The sequence below is a fragment of the Styela clava genome, chromosome 4 (assembly GCF_964204865.1).
Source record: "Styela clava chromosome 4, kaStyClav1.hap1.2, whole genome shotgun sequence".
NCBI lineage: Eukaryota > Metazoa > Chordata > Ascidiacea > Stolidobranchia > Styelidae > Styela > Styela clava.
In genome coordinates, this window is record NC_135253.1 from 60166 (window position 1) to 87616 (window position 27451).

The window sequence follows — 27451 nt, forward strand, 5'->3', positions numbered from 1 at the left end:
ACACTATCTACACACCTACTTTCGCTCGATAAACACTACTCCGTCGGTACCCTCGTTCTGCGATATTGCTACTTGCGAGCGTCTCATTAAATACTAATCAAGATAGCTGCGTGCTCTGCGACGCCGTTCCCGCACGACGTAAATGACCTAATTATATATCTGAAACTGAAATCTATAAAATAAGTTCGCATGTAGCAGATGAGTTCATGCAAAATAAACATCGCACAGAAAGAACGAAATTGAATATTAAACGCTAATCGCCGCCCGTCGACTTCGCATCATTTAAAATGTATAAAAAGAAAGGTTAGAAATTGTGTCGACGAACAAAGAAATGCGTGAGACGCTTTTAGGTTCACATATCACAGTTTTAGTCTTCTTCCGACGAGCTATCGTCGATGTTTATTAGTTGAGGCTGTACCAAGCTGGGCTTTGCTGTTTCCAACCCCCCTAAAATTGAATTTATACGTAGTTTCACGAGACCTCGTTCAGACGTCCCATCGCTTCCCATGAATCGGGCGGAAGCCTTGTTGACCAGATTTTCTCGAATGGCCCCGTCTTCGAACTGTTCTTTTCGCGTGGCAATTAATAGAAGATCTTTTATCATATTGTGTCCGAGATGTGATCGCCAATCAGTGATAATTCGCCGTAAACAACTGAACCCTCTTTCGACAACAGCATTTGAGAATGGTAAGCAAAGCACTAACTCGACAACGATCAACAAATTTTTATATGCCTCCTTCTTTCGCTGGTGCAACTTGTGCCAAAAGTCGGTAGTGCTCAAATCTTTGTAAACCTCATTTCCCTGGACGTCATACTTCAAATCATCCCATTCTTTCAAGCATGCACCCTTCTCGCACCCAGCTGCGTGTAGAGGTACTTTGAAGTACTCAAAGACTTGTGAAAGATCTTGATTGCCATATTCAGGGACGGACGCATTAATCCCGCCATCCGACATCAAGATTTCAGGGTACAGCCATGATAACTTACTCAAAATGTTTTCTTGTTCTTCTATTTTTGTAAATCGCTCGTCCAGGCAATCACGCAGATTTCTTATGCATTGCGATCTTGTTGTTTGGGATCTCTGGATGATGGTTTCCTCTGCAGAATGAAAAACCACGCTTTCCTCGTGTTCCAGGAGTCTGGCGGTCGGTGTTTCACGCCTTTTACAAGTAATGCGTATTGCCTTCGTTTGTCCACCATCTTCGTGTCTGGTAAAACGGAACGGAAGCGGAGTGCAATTTAGGTCGCCCCTGTCATAAGCATCGAGCGCTTCTCTCTCTGCAGGACCGCAGCGAAGTTCCATAGAAGTTAATTTCATTTTCAACCGTTTTATCTGCTTGGTAGCGTCAATAATGGATGACCCGTCATAATCTGATTGTATTGCGATTGACGTGGCAGATACCCAATTTACGATATCCTCGTATTGGCGACATAGGATATAGAACTTGAAGCTGTGAAGATTAACAAGAAATTTCTCAGCCTTCATATCTGACTCAGCCTCCCTCTGGTTAGTGAAATGATGTATGTAAACAATCCAATTTGTTTTTAGCGCATGGAGTGCGTTGAGTGTGTGTGCCACAAATCTTGTGCCTTGCGACTTTGGTACACTAACAACCGTGGTCTGCAACTTTTCTGCGGCATTACATACGGCGGCCCATTCTTTAGGGCTATTCCGAAAATGATAATATATGTCAATAAGGAAGTCAATAACTTGTTTGAAATGGGGGGTCAATGCGTCTTTCGATGCTAGTTCAATTCGATGTGAATAGCAATGTACTTTGATTAGCCGACCAGGACACACGTCCTCCCATTTTTTAAGTAAACCCGTTTTACGCCCAAAGTTAACAGCAGCGCCTTCGGCGCCGGCCCCGATAATTTTTGAAGAAAAAGGCTTAATAAGTTCCACAAGATTTTCAATGGGTGTCTCACAATTTGTTGTTATATCGGGAATCAGGAAACTCAACAGAGAGCGCAATGTAGCGTGGTACAAATTGTTTGCGTCCACTCGAACATATTCCTTCATTGAAATCAAGTCAATTTCGTGTACAGCTGGTTTGCATTCGTGCGCTATTCTTATGTAAATTAGTTCCGACTCGTACGATAACTTGCGCTTGGCGACTGTTGACCCATCCACCATCCAGCTAAAAAAATTTACTTTTTCGTGCACTTCATTTCTTATTGAGGACAATATCTCCTCCGCGAGAATATGTATAAAGGCTTTACAACCTTCTCTGTTACCATATGACGTGGTTATTTTGCCGCCATTGTCTGCGCACAGTTGTAATAAGTCCGCAAACGCATTGAAAGGCAGTTCCTTCCTAGAGACATACAGTGCAGTACGAACAAGAGGTTTTATGGCGTTCTCTGCCCTCTGTTTTTGGCAGCCCCATAAGCGAGCGATACTTGTTTGCGTCAGGAGCTTCCCATTCTCAATTTCGACACACTTTAAGTGGCCCTCGGAATTGAGGTGTCGTTCTAAATTATATCTTAAAATCCAGTTGGTGCCATTCTCCCCGTAAGTCGTCACATCATTAACAACTTTGCCTCCATAGCCGCGCTGTATTCTGTCACAATGTTTTTTGCATACAATGCATGCTGCATGTACGACTTTGGTATTATCTTCGTTGAAACCGAACGTAAAACTGTCCTTTAATCTGTTTGGCCAAAACTTCCAGGCCGCTACAGAGACGGACCTTGATTTTTCCTCCATTTACTCTAATCATACAATTTATAATATCTCCTTTGGTATTTTTAAACAAAAAAAAACGGTGTTACGCAAAGATACCCTTTTACCGGTAATTTACAACAAAACAGCCGTTAATATAACTAATTAATTACACTAGCCCCAATCTTACCGACATCTCATCTTTGTTAGTCTGCAACACTTCTATTAAATTCATAATACGCATTCGCAGTCTGCCTTATTACAAGGGAACATTCGCCAACGCCAAGTCGTCCGGAGGCGTGCCCGTGCTTGATTCCTCGCTTTTCGCTCTAATGTACTATTGTGACATCATAAACCATCGCCCGCAAACGATTTTACGTCACTAAAGAATAAAGAGAGAGAGGCGGCGGAAAAAATCGCCTCGGACTCTCGTGTACTGCTGGACGCGAGTAATGACGTTTTTTACGGGAGTAATAGCTAGACTCGGGTAGGGCAAAATACGCTAGACTAGAGTATGACTCGCGTACTCGCGTAAATTTGCAAGCCTGCAACAACATTCACTCCATTTCAGGCCATGGCACCAACAGCATTATTTCTGGCAGCAAAAGTTGAAGAGCAACCAAGAAAATTGGAACATGTTATCAGAGTTTGTCATTCTTGTCTCCACCCAGATAAACCTCATTTGGATGTTCATTCTGACACTTATTTGAAGCAAGCACAACAACTTGTACAACATGAACTGATTATGCTGCAGACTCTAGGTTGGATTCTACCGTAATCATATTTGTGAGGTGCAACTACAATCATTGATCATCAAAACCATCATTTTGTGATCATTAAATTCCCATGCCATTCAAAACTGTTTTGAGTCCAATACTTAATAAAATGACTGTTATGGTTATCATATGCTATGTGGTGATTGATACAAAAACATATATCTATTTGCCTGGCTGAGCCACTCTGAATGCTACTTGAGATTCCATACCTTTGTGGTTAATAAGATAAGGCATCTTCTAAATTTCAGCTCAAAAAGTATTTTTCAAATGATCTTCTATTTCTAGGTTTCGACATATCAATTGACCATCCTCATACACATGTTGTCAAGTGTACTCAACTTGTGAAAGGTATCTATTCAATTCAACATATTAATGTGTTAATTAAACCTAGGGGTGGCCTATACACAGATTAAAGATCATTCTTGTGTAGCCTATCACATTAAATTAGGCTACATGGAATTTAAATGTAAGAGCTTGCATATTGATTAAAGTAATTGTGAAAATTCAACAGTTCACTCGTGAAAAACACAATTGCTTTGATTAGTGTCTTTTTCACCTCAATCCTTCGCTCGGCCAACTTTAGTGTCACATTCATTGTAGTTGGAGGAAGAGCTTCTGCAATCAGATTCATTATTGTTGGTTACAAATAATGATTTTGTGGATATTGAAATTTGAATATTTATCTATTCTTTCAACTCTCTATAATGTTTAGATGAGAAGTTAATAAGTTAGACACCCCCCTAACGCCTGCCTAGAGCTTTTTTTATAACTCTCCTCTATGCCAGGGCTACTCAAATGGCGGACCGCGGTCCCAATCCGGACCTTTCGAGTATTGGATTTGGACCGCACCTAATAATTTATTTTGGATCATTAGCCCCACTTTTTGAATTTCCTATTATAAAATGACTTTCATAGTTTTGAATATATACGAAAAGAACTATAACACCATAATAAACAATTTTAATTTGCTACTAATCATTAGTCGGTCGAGGAAGTGCTCGTTTAAGGATGCCGAAATATCATTTCTGGAAAGACCGGACCCAAATAATTTTGAAGTTTTGTTTGTGGACCTTCGATAAAAATAGTTGAGTAGCCCTGCTCTATGCAACACCATTAACTGCTCTTCAATTGCTTGCTGGAAAATTTTGTTGACACAACAAACAAGCTCTACCACTTTCTTTAGGATTTTCTGTAGTTATTTTAGTCATTTAATAGATTGTAGTATAAAATGGACGGTTATTAGATTTGCCACTTCTGAAACATTTTTTCTAATTGAATCTCGAATCTGAATCCATTAGGCTTTCTATGAAAAAAAATTTTCGAATAAGGTTTTTGAATAAGCTCAAAGTCACAACATAACAAGCCCAATTCTAGTAGAGAAAAAACTGACACGCAACCATGCTATAGCAAGGGTGGTGGAGTTTTTTCACTGAATGTGTCATGATAAAAAAGAATGTAGGCCCTAGATATATCGAGCGCTTCAGTATTAGCAACTCGTAGCTTTGAGCGTGCAGCCCTGTATTAAGATTGAGGTAATTTGATGGAATTCATATGTGAAAATATACTCAGTGAACAGCTTTATTATGTTGGTATGTTATAAATGTAACAGCACAGCTGCCAGTAGTCACACACCAGTTTACATGACTGTAGTATCTCACGTATTGTTATATTGGCTTATTAACCCCCCTCCCCATTTTAGAATTTTTGAAAAACTAAAATGTCGACCGATCAATGTTTGTTTCTTTTCGGTGTATCGCTGTCTTTTTTCTAGACCATGTAAATCTGATTCGAATCAATCCGATTCCTAAATCCAAAAGGGGAATCCTAACTGCAATGCCAAATGTTCATAATAAATTGTGCAATGACACCCATGTATTTATATTCTGTTTTTTTTTTTATTAGCGAGCAGAGATTTGTCCCAGATGGCTTACTTCATGGCTACAAACAGGTACAACAACTATTTCACATTACCTTCTTTTGCTATTTAACACTAAAATGATATATTTACGTATTCATTTCAGTCTGCACCTCACCACATTCTGTCTGAAGTATAAACCAACTGTTGTATCTGCAATGTGTATTCATCTCTCATGCAAATGGTCTAATTATGAGGTACTGTAACATCCTGAAATCTTTACATTTCATAATGAATCTACAATATCCAATGATATAGGATTTCATGCACTTATAAATAGGGGTGAGAAATTTAGAATATTGAATCCAGAATCGAATCCCTAATATGACATGAAAAGGGATGGCCCTTTTTTGGGTCATTTTTGCAATAAAGTCAATCAAAGTAGATATAGTAAAAAAAACTTAAACATTTCAGCTCTGAATAGTTCAATAATAACTGCTACACATAGTTTTTTTTTTGTCTGCCCAAATATTGAAAAAAAGAACTTTTTGTCACCAATGAAAATCCTTAAAATTTGTATTTTTCAATAATCCTAAATATGAGCAATCCAGGCATTAATCGAGGCACTTTTTTACTGTTTTGTGATTTTCAATAGACATACAACGATTGAAATGGGCTGCGACCACTTGATAATGTCCTAATTGTTGCATAAAGTCCCTATGTTTTTTTTTTCACTGTTCAACGATATTGACCAAATTGAACAATAATAAAGTGCTAGATGAAAGCACGAAAAGTTGTAGTCGCAGGCCGGTGTATGACCAGATAATATAGTAATTATTTTGTCTTTATATATTCAAAAACTAGAAAGTTACTTAGTTCATTGATCTATGAATGTGACAAAATTTTGTTGTTCCGGTTTCAAAAAATGTATTCTTTGTAATTGCAATTTGCAGGTACTTTTTTCAGACGAAACAGGATTTCATGTTGGTTGCTTGATTTATTGAGAAACAAAATACAGTAGAGAATGTTTACTGGTATAGAAAACTTGGACATTGTTAGATAAAAATGAAGGCTCTTCTGGAAGGCCCAATGAAAATAACCACTTTTTTAAAGGAATCCAAAATTAAATACAGATTATCATATTACAGATTAATGGAATAATATATTTAAGTTGAAGGTATACAGAAGGATATTTCCATGACGAATACTGCAAAGTTTAACGCTGCTGAATTCAGTGTCATTATAATTTGTGGTTGAGGGGTTGATATTTAATAAAGATTTTATTGAAGAAAGCTAGAGTGACATTTCATTATGATAATACAGTGTGTGACATCGACTATAAAGATTTAAGACCTGAAATTTCAGATGAGGAGAACATAGAGAATTCGAATTATATAGCAAGTAGCCTATCTGAACTAGATGTACTTGCCGATAAATTTTATAAAGAATAATTTTCACCAGCAACAAATAAGAATGACACTCTGGAAATATTCATAGTCCGAAAGTCGCAGAAACTTATTTGCAAATCTATTTGTTATCATAACCATGTGAGAACTGGACCCTTTGGTTTTAAAGATGTGTGATCTTGCGTCAACTGTTAATTCGAAGCAATATTGGGTTTTCCGCTGATAAAAGCTGTCATAGTTCATTACCAAAGGCAATGGTAGCAACCAAATCTTTCAAGATAATCTTCACATGACAGGCTCTCATAAGGTGGTAGAGATATGCAATTTCAGAAAAAAACACAGAAAATAACTTTCTTGTTAAATAACTTGACTTAAAATAATATTACTTATTATGTTGATGGTGGTACATTCTCTAATTACTAAAATATATGTTTTTCAAGTTACCAGGGCCTTCCGGAAGGCCCTTTTCAAGGAAAATTTTGAAAGGGTCTCCCACCTAATTATCATGTTGTTTGTTTTGGATTTTTTCTTAGTTTTTTGTGTTGTGGGTTTTTAGAAAAAAAATGTACCAAACCTAACTGAACATATCAAAAAATTGATATTTTTATTGAAAATAAATAGGTCAGTGATGAAGAACTAAATTGTTTTATAGATATTCTAACCCATGTATATATTTATGATGAACCAGGCAATTAATTAATACCATAAACTAAGCAAAAATCAAACTATATAAAATAAGGTTCTAAAACCATCTGATTAAAACAGCATAGTATGGCATAATAATCTTGGCGCCTTACAGTGTCTAAAATATCGCAAAATTTATGATGTTTTTCATTTATTAACCTCTTTCTTTCCGATAGATCGATATATTGGTAACAGTGTCATCCTTGGTCATAATGTGGCAATAAGATGTATTTTCAGGTTTGTGTTGTGACCAAAGTATTTCTGCATTAATATGAATCAATTTAAGCACTCAACCATGATCCTTGCTTGATCCGAGTGTTTATAACCACGGAAACGCATCATGTTGCTTTCGTATATTTTACTACATGGTGAATTTTATGTGTGTAAATATTTCAAAGCTTAGAAATATACAAAGAATTTGGTCTGACTTAACTCTTTTTTTCCGAATCTCCCATATATTCGCACTCCACCATCCTTGGTCATAATATGACAATAATAGTGACAATGGGGCTATTTTATGTTTTGTGAAGTATTCCCGCATTAACTAAAATCATTTTAGGCATCCAACTATGATCCATGCTTGATCCAAGTGTTTGTAACCACGGTGACGCCATCATATTTTTTTTGTAAATTTTTTATTTTACTACTAAGTGAATTTTATTTGTGTAAGTATTTCAAAGCTTAGAAATACACGAAAGAATTTGTCATTGCTCCAAAGATAAGTAGTTTTAACGAGCGAGAAATACTGTCGCGCACATAATAAACAAACAAAGATTCCAGACATCTATCGTAAACATGCTCTCACATAACATTGATTATTTCGTGTTTCACTTGCGAAGCCCACTCTGGTATTTCTGCAAAGGTTACGTAACGCTCGTTCGAAAGAGCACTCGAAATCTCTTTTTTTGTAACACATGTTCACCGCAGCGATAAGAGTGAGAAAATTTTTCTTAAAATTTTTCTCTTATATGCGGCATGGCGTAATGAGAAATAGCGCGCCGAATATCTGAATACTGTTATTAAAAAACGACAAAAAAAACTCTTTTCAGCGGGATATTGGGGGCGTTTCTTTCATGTTTGATTAACTAGTTATTACATATGATAAAATGGGTACAAAAGTCGATTTGGAACAGCGGAAAAAAAGGGATTTGAAAGAAAATTATTTTGGACGAGCAAGCGATCGATTTGCGGCACATACCGTTATAAACAAAACAAAAAAGGAGATGACCGGACAGCGCTCATATCTCTTCAATATCTCGCGTTTAGTTTCAATTCCAAAACCGGTCTGGACTTGTCTGAAAGGTGACGTAGTGCTCTTTTACGCGAATATTTTTAGATTTCTTCCATCTCGCATGTGTTTACTACAGTGCTCATAGTTAAAAAACGTTTTTGCAAAATGTTACATTAAATGTTTGTTGGATGCTTCCACATTTTTCAAAAAATAAAGTTGTAAACAAAAATCCAGACGTTGAATGTTTCATGAATATAGTTTGAGAAAAATTTGAATTTGGCAAACTAAAAACCACTTTGCCCCTAACGACACCACTTCTATTTGGGACTCAATAAACAGTATGTACGTTTTGGGAGTTTGTTCAGATCATCCGAGATTGGCACATGCTCGCTCGGTCATTCAGTCATCTAGATTCGATTTTTGCAGATTAAAAATTACTAAATTATTCTGTATCACCCACCCTTATTGATAATGTGGCCTAATTATATTGTGAATCATTCATTTTATACAATAGAAGTTAGGGTTTAATAAAAACAATCTACCATTTTATACATATCTTCATTATTTGAATCTTTCAAATGCCTATGATAACCTCATTAAAATGAGGTAAGGGGCATTAAACTTGCTGGGGTTGTATACTAATTATTTACATCAGCAAACATTTAGCACTAAACTTTAGCAGTTTACTTATCCTTTATGTTATTTGTGTCATTCATAGGTATTGCTTATCTGGTAATAATCGAAACAGGGAATGCTGTTAATGTAACGGTCGGTTTTAGCAAGAGGTCATATTATCTTGGCATTTTTTCAGATTCCTCTATCCTCTACTGGCAGAGCATATTGGACTTATATGGATTCCACAATTACTGAAGCAATGTTAGAAAACATCATTAAAGAATTCCTTGACATTCTCAATCTTTGCCCAACCAGGCTGAGAAAACTTAAAAATTATAAGGTGTGTATGTGGTTCTGCATTTTTTTGACCTTATTTGTTTTATCGAGCTGTCAAGCGATTCAAAATTTAGTACATCCTCGCATATGAGCCGATCTCGCATATAAGCCAACCCATTAAAAGCGGCACTAAAACAATGAATTTATAACAATTCACATATTAGCCAACCCTACAAATCGTAACACGCAGTGTCACAGCAAATGGTTGTAGAAGAGAATTATGAAAATGCTCAAAATCCTTCAAATTCATCCTCACCATCACTGTCAAACTCCCCAAAGAGATCTTTCCAGTCCTGCAATGTATATATAGAACCAGACATTTCTTTGGTATTTTTTTTTTAACTGTACTGACCGTCCAATCGTCCGTCCAACACACAAGCGATCATGTGTATGACAACCAATTGTAGACTGGTATTGCTGCCATAGTGTAAACACGCAAATGACCATGTGTATGACCAGCCAATCACAGACTGTTATTGCAGTCATAGCGTAAACATGCAAGCGACCACAGGTATTACCAGCCAATTACAACTGTTATTACTGTCATAGCGTAAACAGGCGAGAGATCACGTGTATGACAACCGATCACAGACTGTTATCGCTGTCATAGCGTACCAAGCGGTGCTCTGCGTGCTACATACACGTTCTTACCGTGAGAACACAAGCATGGTTCGAGTTGTAGCTGTTGGAATTAAGTTAGCATGATGTCATTTTGTTTGAGCGCGATCAGAGTTATGCGCTTATAAGCCGATCCTTTAGTTGATCAGAGGTGTGCACGTATAAGTCGACCCCTTAGTTTGGCAACATTTTTTTTAGTTTCAAACTCGGCTTATATGCGAGGGTATACGACTGATTAATTATTCAAATATGCAGTATGCTTTGTACAAGGCTAGCAGCTGTGAAAAAACAAAAGGCTATGCTGATCAATCACAGTCACAAGCATTCAAACATTCACATGAATGGTTTGTGCTTATTAAATATCACCTTTGAGAATCTTTCCACATGGTAATAGCTTATTTAGGTAAAACTATTTTATAACCAACGAAACTGCTAAAAATTCCTGTGTATATTGAATTGATAATTTTTTGACTGATATCTCAAGCATGTGAGGCTAAAGCTTATGCTACCTAAAATCTAATGCAGTGCTTTCCAAACTTTTTGTACATTCGAGACATGTTCCTGTTTATTTTTTAAATCCTTATAACAGCAACCCTCAATTTTATTCGATATATGAATTTGGTGGGATAAACACATAATTTGAATATTGGGTTGAAATAAAGACTGTCAAATTTTGTCCTCAAGTATTTTTAGGTTATAACATTTCATTAACTTCAGATGAGTCATTGTTGAATAAGACTCTTTTGCAAATGTATGTGGTAGAAAAAAAATCGGAACTTTTCAGCTATGTTCCGCTGAATTTTTGAAATGTGAGGCTGTTCCCATTTGAATGTAGGCCTGTACATAAAAATTCAGTAACTCCAAGATCATAACTATTAATAAAGTGATGACAATCAAGAATAATTAAAATTGTTGTCCTGTAAATGGATACATATTGTCACATATTGTTCCAAGTCCAGTTGGCGAAACTCAATTTCTCAATTATCATATAGTTTGGAAAGCACCTATCACCTTGTCATTGTATATTGAAACGATTTCCTGATGAATAACTTAATAAAATGTTAAATTTTGTACAGTAAAAGTTGCTTTGTTAAACAAACTTCTGAATGTCTAATGAATAGCATATATTTTGAATTTAATTGAATATCTAATTTATAACATATTTAGCGTTATTACATTTTATCACAATTCGATGCATTTCTTTTTCTCTTTGTCATGGACAGGATCGCACTTTGGTTTACTTGTTGGGAAAACGTCATGAAATCTTTAATGCTCACAGCTCCACATTCCCCCTTAAGAGGCGCTACAGTGTCGGTTAGTCAAAGCCAAAGTATGGTGACATCTGATGTTAATCATTAGATTTCAAAAGCGAGTCTCAAGTTTTGAAATGAACTAGGTAGACAGCAAAAAGTCACCCTTCGGTATATTGGCTGGCGATCCCGACACTTTGTGCTCATTTAAGGGAGAATTAAAGCTCTACAACATTCTGCACATAGCCTTTGAAAGCCTTGTGTTTTCAACTCCCTCCTATTGTTTCTTGAACTAAATTCAGGTAAATAACAACCCTCTTTGTTTTGAAAATTTTGATTTGGTGTTCATATTGCATCTTTCATTGAAAGCATTTTTGAAAAAAAGACTCAAAATATTGAAAATCTTATATCTTTCCCATGTTTGTAATTGTTTGAATGGGTGTACTGGGCAAATATAAAGGCTTTCTGAGGCTTTTTCGTAATTCTAAAAATCAACTTCTGACATCCCTGATGAATGAAATATTAAACATCCAGCCATCATCAAGAGATGGAGGCGGAGGATCAACACCCCAATCGAAAGATGGCCAACAACTCAAATTATCGACAAGTAAAGGTAAGAATTGTTTCATATACAGGCACTAATGCAGTTTTATAAACTGTGGTAATCGTACATGTCCTGGAAACTGTTGGCAATCTTGAGGTTCATGTAGTAGTTTAGCATCATAATATGTTACCCTTATATTGAAAGTTAATGGTAGATGAAGATGCGAAACCTAGGGAACAAAATAATTTTAAGTGCAACTTTTTCTATAAAATCCTAGCCAGAGGTGGAAAAAATAAATTAAAAACGAAAAACAATGGAAACCAATTTTTAAGGCTTTGAGTTGATCAATCCCAAACTAAGGGTTCCACTTCAGAACACTTTTACCAACATGCGTCTCATCTATTGACAGCACACATTTTAATTTGACTATAAGTCTGTGATTCCCAACTTTTTTTATTGACTTTACCTCTTTTGGAACCCTTCCCCCCTCTCTATGAATACTATATTATTTATTGAATCTCTAATGAACCGCTTTTCAATGTAATGCGCAAGCTGCATTTCCATTTTTGTACAGTTCAAGTGATTTATCATAAAAAACTGAATTATTATTAGTGCTACACAATATGTACTCAATATGAAGTGCTTACGATATATACATAGAGGTTACAGGTTGGTAAGCATTGCAATAAGTGTCTAATGTCACCACTTGTGCGTTGTAATATTATTTGACAAGAAACTTTGCAGTAGCGGCAGGAAATTTTTGTAGAAGTGGCAGCTTCAAAATGTCATCTGATTATGTTCTTGGTTTTTTTTCAATTTCAAGTGTTGCACGTAAATCTCGCAACTGTAAGGGCCCTCGTTTTCATCTTCTAATACCAATTCAATTGTTAACCTGGAAATTTGTCTACAGAAGGTAAACATTATATGAAATGAGTAACATGAAACTACGATTTATGCATTTTCATTTCTGTATTCACCGGTACCGCCCAGGCTGATTTTGACAGTATTTTCTGGTCAAAACTAATACACCTAAATAGTCCAACCCCAGTAAATTGGTTTGAAAAATTAAGTCTTGCAAATCGGCCTAATAGCCGGAAATATGATACTCAGCAAATAGTAGTAATAGTGCACTCAAAGACAGTTATAAAAGTTTCAATTTTGGGCATAAAGGGGTAATTTAATAGTATTTGAATTGATCCAAGATAACTATTTTGCAGAAAACGCATTAAAGCTTAATATCCTTTCTTGTGTTGGACCTACTAATTTAAATTCAGCATATATTGTGAAACTGAAAGGGGTCGCGGTATGTTAGAAAATATCCAAAGGGGGTCGCGAATTGCGACACGAAAAAGGTTGGGAGCCACTGTGTTAGATGAAATATATTTTTACATTTCCAGCTACAAGTTTTTTGTCATTGTCCAATCAGTTGCTTTATGGGGTTTGACAGAATTGCACAAAAGTTACACACAAGACTTACTTAGCGAATATAGAATATATAGTAAAATATAGCGTGACGCTACGGGGCGACAAGTCCACCATTAGGGCTGTCCAAAATCGAATATTTTTTTGATTCGAATCGAAGCGAATATTTTTCTCGAATCGAACCGAATAATCGAATATTATTGCGCAATCCTAAATTTGTCTCTGATGTACAATAAAAACTTCCTCTTCAATACTGTGATAACGTATGTGCAGTTATATCTAAATTATTGCAAATATTTTGCATAACTATGTTTCCAGAGTTATAAAAGGAGATCACAAGCCTCCTTGAACTGGTCAAGAAATTAGGGTTTCAAAAACTATCAAGTTTTAAGAGTTGGAAATTGCACAGACTCTTTTATTGCCCGTAGTTGCTATTTCAGTCCTATTATCATTATTATTATTATATCAATATTTTTTGTGTAATTTTCAGTAAAATGATAAACAACTATTAATATAGATATAACTGTTGCCCAAAAAATTCAAAATTACATTTCGGGAACTCACAAATTCAGAGCTAGTTTGATGACATTAATATTTGATGACCATATTGTTGCTGTACAACAGCCATCAACTCACAAGAGTGCAATTATTTGTCATAGTAATAAATGGATGAAACAAAGTATTGCCATTAGATAAAATTACAAATTCTATTGGAAAAAGTTATTGGAACTCCAAAACGCGCCTGTACCATGTTCCTATGATTACTGACTCAACAGCTACAAATCGATTCTATTTATAGAACTGGCGTTTTTGCTGACACAAAATTTGCTGACACAAAATTTGCTTTTTTCTCCTTGTGTTCTCTCAAAAAACGTCACTTTCCATTTATGACCATGCATGAAATGGATAATTACATGTCACCGGGCAATGAGAGAGACCTTTATACAGCAAGGAAAGCGATAGAAACATGTTTTTGCTTGCCCGGTGAAAAACGCGGTGTGAAGGTGGTTGTGAGGCGAATTATGTACCAAATTTTAGGATTCGTAAATTGGCCGAATTGCGATTCCATTCGATTTCGTATATTCGGTTCGTTTGAACAGCCCTATGACCACCATGCATTAACGTTTCATTGTGTTGTGTTGTAAATTGTGACGATGGTACATCAAGAGCCCATACTACTTTCTGTTGCAGTAGCTGAAGGCCCTCTTTATGTGTTGCTCAAGTTACATATTAATAATGTATCACTGTAGATCTATGCCAATAATATTCATATTGTGTGTGACACTGCGGGACATTTTTCACTTTGGAACAGCAGCCACTATCATCTCTTAACCCTTTCCATGCGATTTTTATTTTTTATTAAATAATCGTATTGGCTACGCCGACTTTATGCATTTGTACCCCCACAACTAATCGATCGACTAACGAAAAAGTAATGATCCTCTGCTGCCCACTGACGGCTCGTTGGAAAGCTTATTTAAAGAGCTTGCAAACGGCGATTAAAAAAAAACGGATAGAGAAAAGGCATTTTTTTTTTTTTTCGGGTGTTGAAACTTCAAACCGTGATAAAAAATAGAAATATTCGCTAAATCCTTTACTGTTACCGCTTCTTGGTTGGCAAATAATAGCATAATATTGCTGTAGCAATTTCGTTATCTAACTCAAAATACTTCGGTAGATGGAAGAGATAATATGTCTTCTATTACCACCCAAAAAACATCGAAATTTGCATAAATTTCAAAAACACTCCCTCGTTTCGAGGCAAATAAAATTCCCATGGTAAACGAAAGCGAGATTTACCGTCGCTTATGTTAATCTCGAAGAAGACTTCTTATCAATAAACTAAAACGCGGAAAAACTAGATCAACAGTTTGCGACCGATTGCTAAATAAAACAGTGGAGTACATCATTGTACCCGCCGCAATGTAGCGAGTTTTGTCGTGGGTACGTATACGTGCCCACCGCACGGAAAGGGTTAAAATTCTGGTAATAAATTGTTAAATAGCTGAAGACATTTCCTACAGCTCTGCAAACACTTAATTAATAATAAGCTTTATTAAATATCCTGCTATGAAGATTCAGGAAAACATTGAAGGATAGTCTGTAACCCTAAAATCAGACCGAAAAATTTGAATGAATGCGCTATGGTTTGTGATGAGTCCTAAGGGCTGTCCAAATTCGAATAATTTTTTGATTCAAATCGAATCGAATGTTTTTGTGCAATCCTAAATTTGTCTCTATTATACAATAACCGCCTGCCCTTCGATGTTGTGGTAACGTATGTGCAGTTACATCTTACTTACTGCTGGTATTTTGCAATACAATGTTTCCAGATTTATGAAAGGTGATCACACGCTTGCATGAACTGGTCAAAAAAAATTGGAGGACTCCAAAATTTGGGTCTCGAAAACTGTTGAGTGTTAAGATTCAAAAATTGCAATCTCAATTCTAATGGATTCATTTAATAGGACATGTAAAGCCTGTAAATGCTATTCTAATCCTATTCACTAGTCTTATGTTTTTTTGTGTAATTTTCAGCAAAATAATAACAACCATTAATATAGATAGAACTGTTGCTCAAATTCAAAATTGCATTTAACAAATTCGAAGCTAGTTTGATGACAATACTATTTGATGACTATAATATGCAATCAAAATTCAAGAGTACAATTATTTGTTATAAGAAATTACAAATTCCATTGAAAGAAGGTATTGCCATCATAAGGATCAAAAAAACTTGTTTCAGCTTTGAGTTGCCTGTACCATGTTCCTATGATAACTAACTCAACAGCTTCAAATCGATTCTATTTATAGAACTATCGTTTCTAATTTGCCTTTTTCTCCTTGTGACTCTCTCAAAAACGTCATTACCGATTATAACTTTTAAGTTATTATGACCATGCATGAAATGGTGTACACTCTCAAAAACGTCATTACCGATTATAACTTTTAAGTTATATGATGACCAAGCATGAAATGGCTAATCACGTGCCACGGAGCGGGCATTAGGAATGACATGTTTATCACAAAATGAAGGCGGGAGAAATATCGGGAAACCAATTAAGCCGGGAGCGAGAGTGGTCTAAGCTCGAAGCGCCGCCGCTTGTCCGATGAAAAACGTCCTGCAAAGGTGGTTTCCGCTTTCTGTACCTAATTTTAGTGATTCGGAAATTAGTCGAAAAACGATTCGAATAATTTGCGATTAAATTCGAATTCGAATATTTGGTTCGCTTGGACAGCCCTAGTCCTAATTATATGCTTCAGCCAAACAACACAGACAAATTAAATATAATCACTATGGGTTAGTTATTTTACTTTGAAATTAGATAAAATTACAGATTTTGTCTAACATTTAGGCATTTGGCCAGCATTTGTCATTTAGGAATGGTAATTTAGATAGGGAGTGGAACGTTCTTACAATTTTTTTATCAAAATTCTTTACTATTTTCTGACTCTGCCCTTCTCGATAATATATGGCCTGCAACATTGAACATAAACATTAATATAACTGGATGTGAAAAATTTGTAATATTTATTGTACCAGAGCTTGGACTTATTGATGTCTCTTGTTAGCAAATGCACTCCGTAAATACTAGTGCAGATAAGTTCATGTATTACCAGGACGATGTCCTACTGCTAATATAATAAATAATCCGGTAGTTGCATTCTTTTTCAACGCTTGGAGGTAGCACTCTGATTCAAATGTCTTTCGGTTGTTTGAAAGTAGTTTTGTAAATTTGTTTGGCTTCTTGTTGCAGTAATAATATTGTTGTTGTATGGTAATTTTATTTCATATTATTTACATGAGCTGCGGCGAGGAATGGGTATTATTGTGAAAGGCGGCCTTTCGGGAAGTACGTAATATTGCAGTAAAATATTTCACATACAAGTTATTCACATACACAAATTTGGATGTTTTTGAATTGCATTCGAGTTCGTCAAAATTTAAATATTTCTTATACGTTAACTATGCGTTTCTTATTGCGTTTTAACTATGCTCATTACCTTTGTCATCTTATCGACGATGCTTGTGTAATAAGCCGTTTTTCTCATCGTACGTCTGATTCCACGGAAAAAAAAGATTTAATTATTGCTGTCCTCATGGCAGAATGGATACCCGTGAAAATTTGCAGAACCGGTATAAAGATGTTATAGTCTAACTAATCATGTCACACTTACGAAAACAATGGGCGATTATATAAAATTCACCCCCTGAAAATTTCATGCACATTTAGCGACTATTTCAGTCCTCCAAAAAGTTCAAAGGGGATGGAGGGAGGGGTTTCGCTCTGAAAACTTTGTAGGCGGGCAATGAAACTGGTTAGCACCACTTTTCTGAACTGCTAACTCTCAATATGATATCTGTTGTGCCTTTAGGTTACCAACCTGGACCACACAGTGCACAAGTGCCACATTCGTCTTTGGAATCTCGAACAACCATTTCTAATCAAAGTCAAAGGTAGTTTAGTATCAGTATTTCAAATGAATAAGCTTAACATATTGCATTATAGCACTGGGGCTGATTAGTTACATTGTGTATATCGCCAGGGGGGCTAAGTCACATTTTTGGAAAATTCACTTTTTTCAATATTTTGGGGTTTTGAGCCATGCTCTACAAGGTGGGGGTCTTGAATCCTGAATTTCTCAATAATAAAAATTTTAGCTGGACTTGGGACTATAATATTTTGTAGAAGTTAAGAACAGAATGGGCCTAAGTCCAGCTAAAATTTTTATCCTGAGTAATTCAATAAGTAGTCTTGCTGCACACTAGCACAAATATATTTCTGTAACGTTTCGTCTGACCAAAGTTAAACTTCCTCAGACATACATATTTCCACTAAAGCAAGAACAGCGATAATAAAATTTTAATTATTGAGAAATTCAGGATTTAAAGGCCACCACCTTGTAGAGCATGGCTCATACCCCAAAATATTGAAAAAAGATAGTCCTAAGTTCCAATATGATGGGCATGAACATCAGAAATGAAATGTCCGAAACTTACATCCCTGAGAATTTGTTCAGTGCAACTTAGGCCTAAGTCATCTTGTTTTAGTTTGCATCCCATACAAAAAAATTTCAGAAGTTGTTGAGAACAGAATGGACCAAAATCCTTTATGGGGGTAAAAAAGCAGGAAGGATTTAAAGCTGAAGTGCCAAAAATTATTGATTACAAAGATATTCTCATCCACAATAAAAAACCAGAGCTCAGGTCTTTACTAGATGTGAATATCTAAAATTTCAAAAATAAAAAAATTCCAAATTGTTTTTTGAGTTTTTCTCAAAACTTTTTATTATGTAGTATTTATAAGCAATTTTTACTCAATGTTTATAGTGAGCAACAAAAAAAGCCTACAGCTAGCTTGAGTTTGGCAGAGTACAAAAATAAAAGAGAGAAGGAACTTCAGAGCAAACAAAGTATCTTGCCTTCTGAAAATTTATCAAAAGTATATAATCAACGTGAAGTCCGGGATAGTAAGTTTTGTTGTGCTCTTTTCATTAGTGATTTTTTTGTTTTGAAGACTGATGACAGCTTACTGGCTACTGTTGATAAATGTATTCTTTTTCCTGAGTCCTGACTCCTGTTGTACTTGAAATGTGCTTTTCTATTGTGTTGGTGTAGTGTGCGGTGATCATCATCAATAAATACTATAACTCTTATATTCAGCTTTGGCACCACATCATAGTCATCAACCTGCTATTAGTAGTCAAAAACATCTACATCAACGTCATGGCCAGATTGACAATTCAACAAAATCGGACAAAACTTGTAGTGGACTCAGAGCCCTCTTAACTGAATCAGAGTCTGGCAAACAGCCTGTTAAAATGCAATCTACCTCTGCAAACCATCATTTAAAGCCTGAAAAGAAACAACATACACCGCAGCGCCCGCCTTCTGTACCTAGTGCTATACTTGGTCTTAAAAAACCAAAGCACTCCACAAGTCAAGTCTCCAAAGATTCTCTCCACTATAAAGGTCATCTACAGAATACACATCAACAAGTCCATCGCAAACAACACTCCAACAAACGGCCAAAGGATTCTGTAGTAAATAGTTCCTTGATATATTTTGATTTTTGGGCTTGCTATTGCTAGTACAGTGCTTCCCAACATTTCTCAGTTCGCGACCCACTTATATTGCCATTTTTTTTTTGTGCAACCCACAATAAAATTGTAACATGTGGGAAAAGAAACAATGTATCCACATGCAATTTACTGTTAATGCGAAACTTGAGCTTGCATATTGGATATTATCAGATCAAGTCGGGGGCTTGATAGGAGACAAGCTCATGTGCAACGTAGCCTTGACACTCAACACATTGTACTTTTGGCTCAGTCATTTTCTGCCCAAATGAAACCACATTTGATGTAATCATAGTCATATTTTCTCACTAAAACTTTTTGAGCTTTCTTTTTCTTCGTTACCTTTTCTTATAGAAAAACTAACCATTTTGTGACTTAACAAGAATCAAACAAAGTTAGGGTGTTTAAATAAAGCATATCAACCCTGGTTTCATTAGTGTTATTGTTACGGAATGATAATGCCACAATTCCCAGATCCAATTGAAAGCTGTGTGTAACATTTGGAAATGCGTCGCGACCTATCTTGAATAGCCCCCCACTGATGGGGGAGCACTGTGCTAGTATATTACCTAATACTTTTGTAACATGAGTATACATAAACCATTATTTGATATTAATCGATTCAGCTTGTTTGGTTTTTTGAAACTTTTATCCAAATCTGTTTTAAAATGTTCTAAGCTTGATTAGTATGAGATCTTATATTTGGAAACTTCAGTTTTAAAAGAACAATTTCAAACATCTCAATTTGTGATGATCATCGCTTTATGGATATAATCATTTTATGGATTTGCTTGAATTAAGCATATTAATTGTAGTGATTTGTATATTTATTTTTAGGTTCAACATCGTTCAGAAAGTAACTCTGCTATATCTTCTGATTGCAATACTGATTTACCAAATGGTATGTGCTTTTTTAAACTTGGTCACACCTAGGGCTGTCCAAAACCGAACAATTTTCTGATTCAAATCGTATATTTTCGTCGAATCGAACCGAATATTAGTGCGCAATCTTAAATCTGTCTCTGTTATACAATAAACGCCTGCCCTTCGATGTTGTGGTAACTTATGTGCAGTAACATACATCTGACTTACTGCTGGTATTTTGCAATACCATGTTTTCAAAAATTGGATAATTTCCATAGGAATGGGATTTGTGAGAATTGATTTCAAGAACTGTTTTTATGCAAATATCAGCTAAGTTTATTACCTTTGTTAACAGGAAATATATAACACTAGCTGATTCAAAATTTATCTTTTTTGATATATTAGGAATAAATCAGAATATTTTCATCTTTCATCATTTCTAAAAAACAAATTTAATTTAGGAAAATTGATAAATTAAACTTTTGACATTGTAAAAAAAAAAAAAAACGTGTTTATCTCAAGTATTGTATGTTTTATGTATGTACATAGGTGTAGGAAAAACAGGTTATGTATTTTGCAATACTCAATTCAATATTTATTGGGTCATAATCATTTCTGTCAATCCTTATGTTGACCATGGACCAGTATTTCATATTCTAAAACATTATTTCAGAAGTGTATGATTTTGCCCATCCCTGAATTTGTTGGCAAATCGGATTCCATCAAATTTCAATAAGGTCAAAGTTAAATTAACAAAAACATTTTGGTTTTTAGACGACACTTCACTAGCCGGCGTAGAGCAAAAAATATTGGAGCAAATGATGGCTGAAAAACCACTAGTAACAGAAACCGCAACTAGCTCACAAGAAAGGCATTCTGCTCCAGCTGTCAAGCATCCAACACCAGCTGCCAAGCAATCGACACAATCAACAACGCCTAGTATTCCTCCTCTTAAAGATAATAAAATACAACCTGGAGTTTTTATTCCGAATAAGGAACAAATGCCTGGCCACATGTCACGTCAAGGAAAGTCTTCCTATAAAGTAATGTATCAGCAATATAAAAAAAATCCTGATGCTTTGTGGCACCAGTTGAAAACTAAGGTACAGTCTCATTGAGATTTATACTTTTTGAATTAGATTATGAATATCGGGGCTGGGGATTTGGTTTGAAATTACAGTGGTCTCGGCTCCAGCTCTGTTGCCTAATTTTTTTCAAGGTTTAAACGAAAATATTGGTCAGAGACCGAAGACTTATCGATCGAAAGTTAGGAGATCCCCCCAAAACAGCGCTCTTACTCCATAGTGACACCTTGTTTCCCATCACTAATTAATTAATAACTCTCTAATTATACGCCATAATTCACCCAAAATCAATAGGCTCCTGGTCCGAGATATGATGAATGCACATGCAAAATCTGATACAGATTCAATCTCGCTTTCGTGAGATATCGCGTGCACCTAACAGACAGACAGACAAAAACCTATCAACATACTTACCGATTAAAATCGATAAGTAACAAGAAATAGACTTTCAACATATTCAGAAATAGTTTTGATATAGAGGCTCGTGATGTGTGACATGAAATGCATCTGCATTGATTATTACTTTATCACGTTGAAGTATTTTTCGAAACATGCTAGCAAATAGAAGGAGGATTGAAATTAATATTATTATTATTTGGTCAGCTTTGTTTGAACGAAGTGCTGTTGATTTTCATAGGCACAAAGTGAACCTTTGACTGATGAAGAAAAATTAATATTGCATAAATTAAAAAAGAAAGAAGAAGACCGACAAAAGAAGGAAAGGCGACACCACAAACACAGGTTTGAATGTGATTTTGTTAGTTGAATTGATTATTTTTTATGAGTATTAAATGATTCACTAATCACTAATAATGATACTGCTGTTAGGGGCCCCACTCTGTAATAAACAATTTATATGTGTCATGTTATTGAATTTTGTGGTTAAGATTTTGTGACTGGGAAGTGCTTATATATATATGTAGTCGTAAATTTGGGATTGATAAGATTGTTACATGTCAGTGATACAATTTGCTGTTTCTAATAATGCTGTTAAATTCTTAGATCAAATCGCTCACAGCCCATTGAAAGTGCGAGCAACAAGGAAGGGGGCGATGTGACTACTGGAGGTGGACTCCTCACTGTTAGAATCAAACTTCCTGCTTCTGTTAGGGCAGAAATTTCAAAAGATCAACCAGATAGTAGATCGGTGCCTGGTTCAAGTTCTGGCTCAAGTTCAGAGGTAGCGATTTCATCGCCAAGTGGAGTAATTTCCAAATCTGGTAGGTTTGAAAACCAAATTCGATTCTCAAACCAGTCTTTCATTACTGCTTCGGATGAAAATACGGGGTGAGGCCAAAAACCTCTCATATAGTTTTATCAAAAAAATAGACTGGTAAAAAATCTTTATTACATTTTTAACAACGCATTTGATTATTTTGTGTAAGCTACTTTTTCATAAAAACAATGACTTCAACTTAATCACTAAGTGGAAGCTCAAGCGAACGTGCTGGTCATCCCATGTCACTGTCCAAATAAATCAAATGCGTTGTAATGAGTCTTCGCAAAACATCCATTGATTTTCTTTCATTATGGTAAATTCTTTACATTATCTTTTTTTAAACCGTATTGTTGCGTCTTCGAGTTCTGGCATCAAAAATTTTTGCAGTATCTCCACACGAGCTGAAATAACCGAAACTGTCTTTCCTGCTCAAAAAAGTATGATCCCCAAAACTGCCAACTGCACACAGCACTGATTTTTTCACTTGCTTTGAAGAGGCTTTTCATTTAGCTCTCCAGGGCTACTTTCTGCCCAGTAGGGAATATTTAATTTCATTGACAAAACCAGACAAATGAAAATGAGCTTCATCACTGGTAATCAGAATATCATTAGCAGGAATGTTTTCAGTTACAGATTCTCTTTTAGTGAGAAAACATTCCACTATAAATGCAGGGTGTTTTGTTTACTTGTCCAAGCCATATTTGTGCTTCAGAGATTTTCATAAAATATTGACAAATTACTTGTTATTAAAATCTTTAAAAATCAAAAAACAAATTGGCAGATATAATAACCAGCAAAAATTTGCTATAACACTAACAACTTACCATAGGCGACCACAGCAATGAATTTAAAAGCAAATTGTGTCGTAATTAATTTTTCATTCTTAGTTTCGATAGTGGTCGAGCATAGCGGGAAATGTTTGCATTTACAGCATATGAAATAGCTCTAGAATATTATTTACTATCTATTGGAATTTTATTATTAGCCTGGTGTCGTTAATGATAATATCGTTCAGTTTAAGTTTGCAGTATTAATTTATGAAATGTCATTTCATTCCAGTGCGATCAGAGTTATGCACGTATAAGCCGAATTTTTAATGTGATCAAAGTTATGGCCGTATAAGCCAGCCCCTTAGTTTGACAACTTTTTTTTTTGAGTCTTGAACTCGGCTTATATGCGAGGATATATGGTAGATGTGTTTTTTTTTATTCTTGTTGCCTATAATAATAATTCAGATTTTTTTTTTGGAACCTGATATCATCTAGTTTGATTTTAACTTTTACTTAGTTTATGGTATTAATTAATTGCCGGTTACCCATGAATACAATCATGGGTTAGAATTTCTATAAAACATTTTAGTTTTTTATCGCTGACCTATTTATTTTTAATAAAAATTTCAATTTTTTGAAAAATTTGATAAAAATCAACCTTTATTTCACAGATGAAAAAACCTCTGTGATCTAATATTTTCATGTTTATGAATTTCTTGTATCACGTTGTAGCACTAAAAAACTAACAGGCTAACAGAAAAAACGTAAATACAATTTTTTTTGTAAATTACAAATTTTTCATCAAAAATTTCAAATGATCAGTTTTATAAGAGGGATTACTGTTTAATTAACTATATTCAGTCAGGTACATTTTTTTTTCTAAAAACCCAGAACACAAATACAAAAAAAAAACTAATACTAACACAAACAACTTGATGGATGGGAGACCCTTCCAAAAATTTTCTTGAAAAGGGCCTTCCGGAAGGCTCTAGGACCTGGTATATGGAAATCCTAAAAAAGCTCCAATTTTCAGTAATTAGAGAATGTACCACTATCAAATCAATAAGTAATATTGTTTTAAGCCAGGTCATCTAAAGAAAAAGTTACATTTTTTGTTTTTGAGTAGAGGGAAGGTGTTCCCTAAATGAGATCTGTGCATTGATTTTCAGTAAATGAAAGACAAACAATCACTCATTGAAAGTCAGCGCCTACTTGGACAATAAAACTTCTAATTTGCAATGTTTGCTTATGTAAAAAATGTCATGCAAGATTTGGTTGATATGTTGTCTTTATTAATGAAATATAACATTAAAAGAAGAGTATTTATCAGTAGAAACCCCATATTGCTTTAAATTGACAGTGGTTACAACAAGAGCACGTTAATTACACATCTTAGAAACCAAAAGATCCAGTACTCGCATGATAATGATACCAGTGGCAAATTTCAAATAACTTTCTGCTACTTGCAGTCTAATCGTATTTCCAGAGTGCCATTTCTTATTTGTTTCTGGCTAGCTAAAATTATTTTTTTTATAAAATTTATCGGCAAACTCTAGTAATGTATCAATGTAGGAATGTATTTTCTATACCGTTAAACATTCTGTATTGCATCTTGTTTCTCAATAAATCAAGTAACCAACATGAAATCATGCCTCGCTAAAAAAGTGCCTGCTTTTACATAGACTTACTATCCCATTAATAATTCAACCTTGGTCCTTAGGCTCCGTCCCAGCTTTGCCTATCATTTTCTGTTGTAAGGGGATTGTATCCAAGTCTTAATCAGACTCCATCAGTTTCTTCGTCTGAGAATGAAAAAACATTCTCAGTGAGTTTACTATCACCGTCTGTGCTGCATTCTAAGTAAGCACTTGGCAAATCCACTAACTTTCGTCTCTTTCTCGTGTTCTGAATCCTAACTCTCAGTGTTATTTGGGTGCTACCTAAACTGGTTTCATTCAAACCAAAGCTACCCTCTGCATTGTGCTCAACATAATCTGGGTTGTTATGGTTAACAGAATTTCCTAATTCAAATTTTTCCTCATCAGAAACTCCAAGTCTTAAATCCTTATAGTCAATTTCACATACTGTATTATCATAACGAAATTTCATTCTAGCTGTCTTCAAAAATTTAAAAGTATAACTCAGAACCTCATCTAACCACGAATTATAATGATACTGTATGTAGCAGCATTCAACTTTTGAATTAAAAATATCCTTCTGCATAGCTTAAACTCAATTCAAATATATTTATTATGTCAATCTGTAACAAAAAATAATAGTTTGTATTAATTTTGGCTTTTCTTTTGAAAAACTGGTTTTCCTCCTAATATTAAGATTCCACATCAATACCTATAACTAGGGCTGGGAATGGTTAATCGGTTAACCCATTTTAGATGGTTAACGGTTATGATTTATTTTAACCGTTAACCGACATCCCAGGTACATATCATCTTTATAATGTACAATTTCTTCAAAAATGATTACGTTATCGAAAATTTATCTCATGTGGCGTTCAATTCAAAAGAATACCACTAACTGTATTGGTAAGGACCTAATAAATGTGAAAAATATTTGAAGTACCAAGATTGCTGAATATGAAAATGATGAATTCATAAAAAGTTTTCTGTAAAAATATTTTGTTCACTACTTTATTTCAAAACCATCTATTCAATGTGCGCAGTCGATGCTGTTTTTCTATATGATATCTCGAAGTAGAATTTGCACATCGAGCACTGAAAATTTGTCACATAAATGACATTTAATAACTGAATCGGGTTTTACTAAAATACTTCCATATGTCTGCTACATACCTCGAAACTATCTCGATTCATGAATAATTTTGAGAGATACCGGGATAAGATCACGCAAAATTGCTTTGTAACCTTGTAATAAACTAAAATTATAAATTATTACGTCAAACGTCACGCTGCGGTTAACCGGTTAATTTTACCCAGGTAACGGTTAAAGTGTTTTTCTTAAAATTCCCACCCCTACTGATTATTTTCATGGGGCCTTCCGGAAGGCCCTACATTTTTTCCAATAATGTTCAAATTTTCTATACCATTAAACAATCTGTATTGCATCTTGTTTCTCAATAAATCAAGTAACCAACATGAAATCATGCCTCGCTAAAAAGAGTGCCTGTTTTTACAAAGAATACATTTTTTTAACAACAAAAATTAATTTCATTTTCTGATCAATAAACTGGGTAACTTTCTAATTATTGGAGATATGAAGACAAGTTAATGACTATGATATCTGGTAATCCCCTGGCTTGCAACTACAACTTTTATTGCTTTCATCTAGAGCAGTAATTCCCAAAGTGGGCGAAACCGATACAGAGGGGGGCGAAAGAGTCGAAGGGGGCGATTTCGCGAAACCTGTTTTTTTTCGGCGCATCGTGCACTTGATTACTGAGTGCTTTCGTAGGTTTGAAGCACGTGGGCGATTATCACACTCGAAAGGATTGCTTCACTCGTCTCCGCCGTAAGGTACGGTAGTTTGCGTATCCCAATGGTCAGCAAAATACCGCCCAGAGTAAAATAAACTGGCCCGGGACGCTTCACTGAGTGGACCTTTCCACGACCTTTGACCCCGGAAAATTCTTTCTTTACATTACCATTTTAAAATTTTCGGGGCTTCTTTTTAGAGTGATGTCATGAGTTGTCGCCTGTAAAATGGGGTATTTGTTTCAAACTATCATTCTGATTCATACCATCCAACAATCTTTTTTCTAACAGTACCGGTAAAGAATTTTAGCCTAGTCTATCTATCACAGCTATTTCTACACTAATTTTTGATTACTGCAATTAAACTGAAACTCCTAGTAAGACAAAGTGATCATTGAATTATTTGATTCATATCCGAATTTTCGAAACACAACTAAAAACTAACGAATATAATTCAAAAACCTGAAAATGAGGTAATATTTACGACCACACCTGAAAATCTATTTGATTGAGAAAACTGTCTTGAGCGGATCCAAAAAAGAGGGCATTGTTACGTTTATTTTAGCATCTTGTTGATTGGC

The 27451-nt window shown here is 35.2% G+C and overlaps 1 protein-coding gene across 2 annotated transcripts in view; it reads left to right on the top strand.

The window, feature by feature from the left end:
• Positions 1-27451, top strand: part of LOC120327022 (uncharacterized) — a 41683-nt gene that overhangs the window by 2982 nt on the left and 11250 nt on the right. For both annotated transcript variants that reach the window (XM_039393399.2, XM_039393398.2), the window contains exons 4-16: positions 3237-3426; positions 3727-3789; positions 5344-5389; positions 5463-5553; positions 9429-9572; positions 11971-12049; positions 17780-17861; positions 18735-18874; positions 19068-19447; positions 20321-20384; positions 21122-21450; positions 22070-22173; positions 22435-22652. In XM_039393399.2, coding sequence (XP_039249333.2) covers positions 3237-3426; positions 3727-3789; positions 5344-5389; positions 5463-5553; positions 9429-9572; positions 11971-12049; positions 17780-17861; positions 18735-18874; positions 19068-19447; positions 20321-20384; positions 21122-21450; positions 22070-22173; positions 22435-22652 — 1930 coding nt within the window. The remainder of the gene's footprint in view (positions 1-3236; positions 3427-3726; positions 3790-5343; positions 5390-5462; positions 5554-9428; positions 9573-11970; positions 12050-17779; positions 17862-18734; positions 18875-19067; positions 19448-20320; positions 20385-21121; positions 21451-22069; positions 22174-22434; positions 22653-27451) is intronic.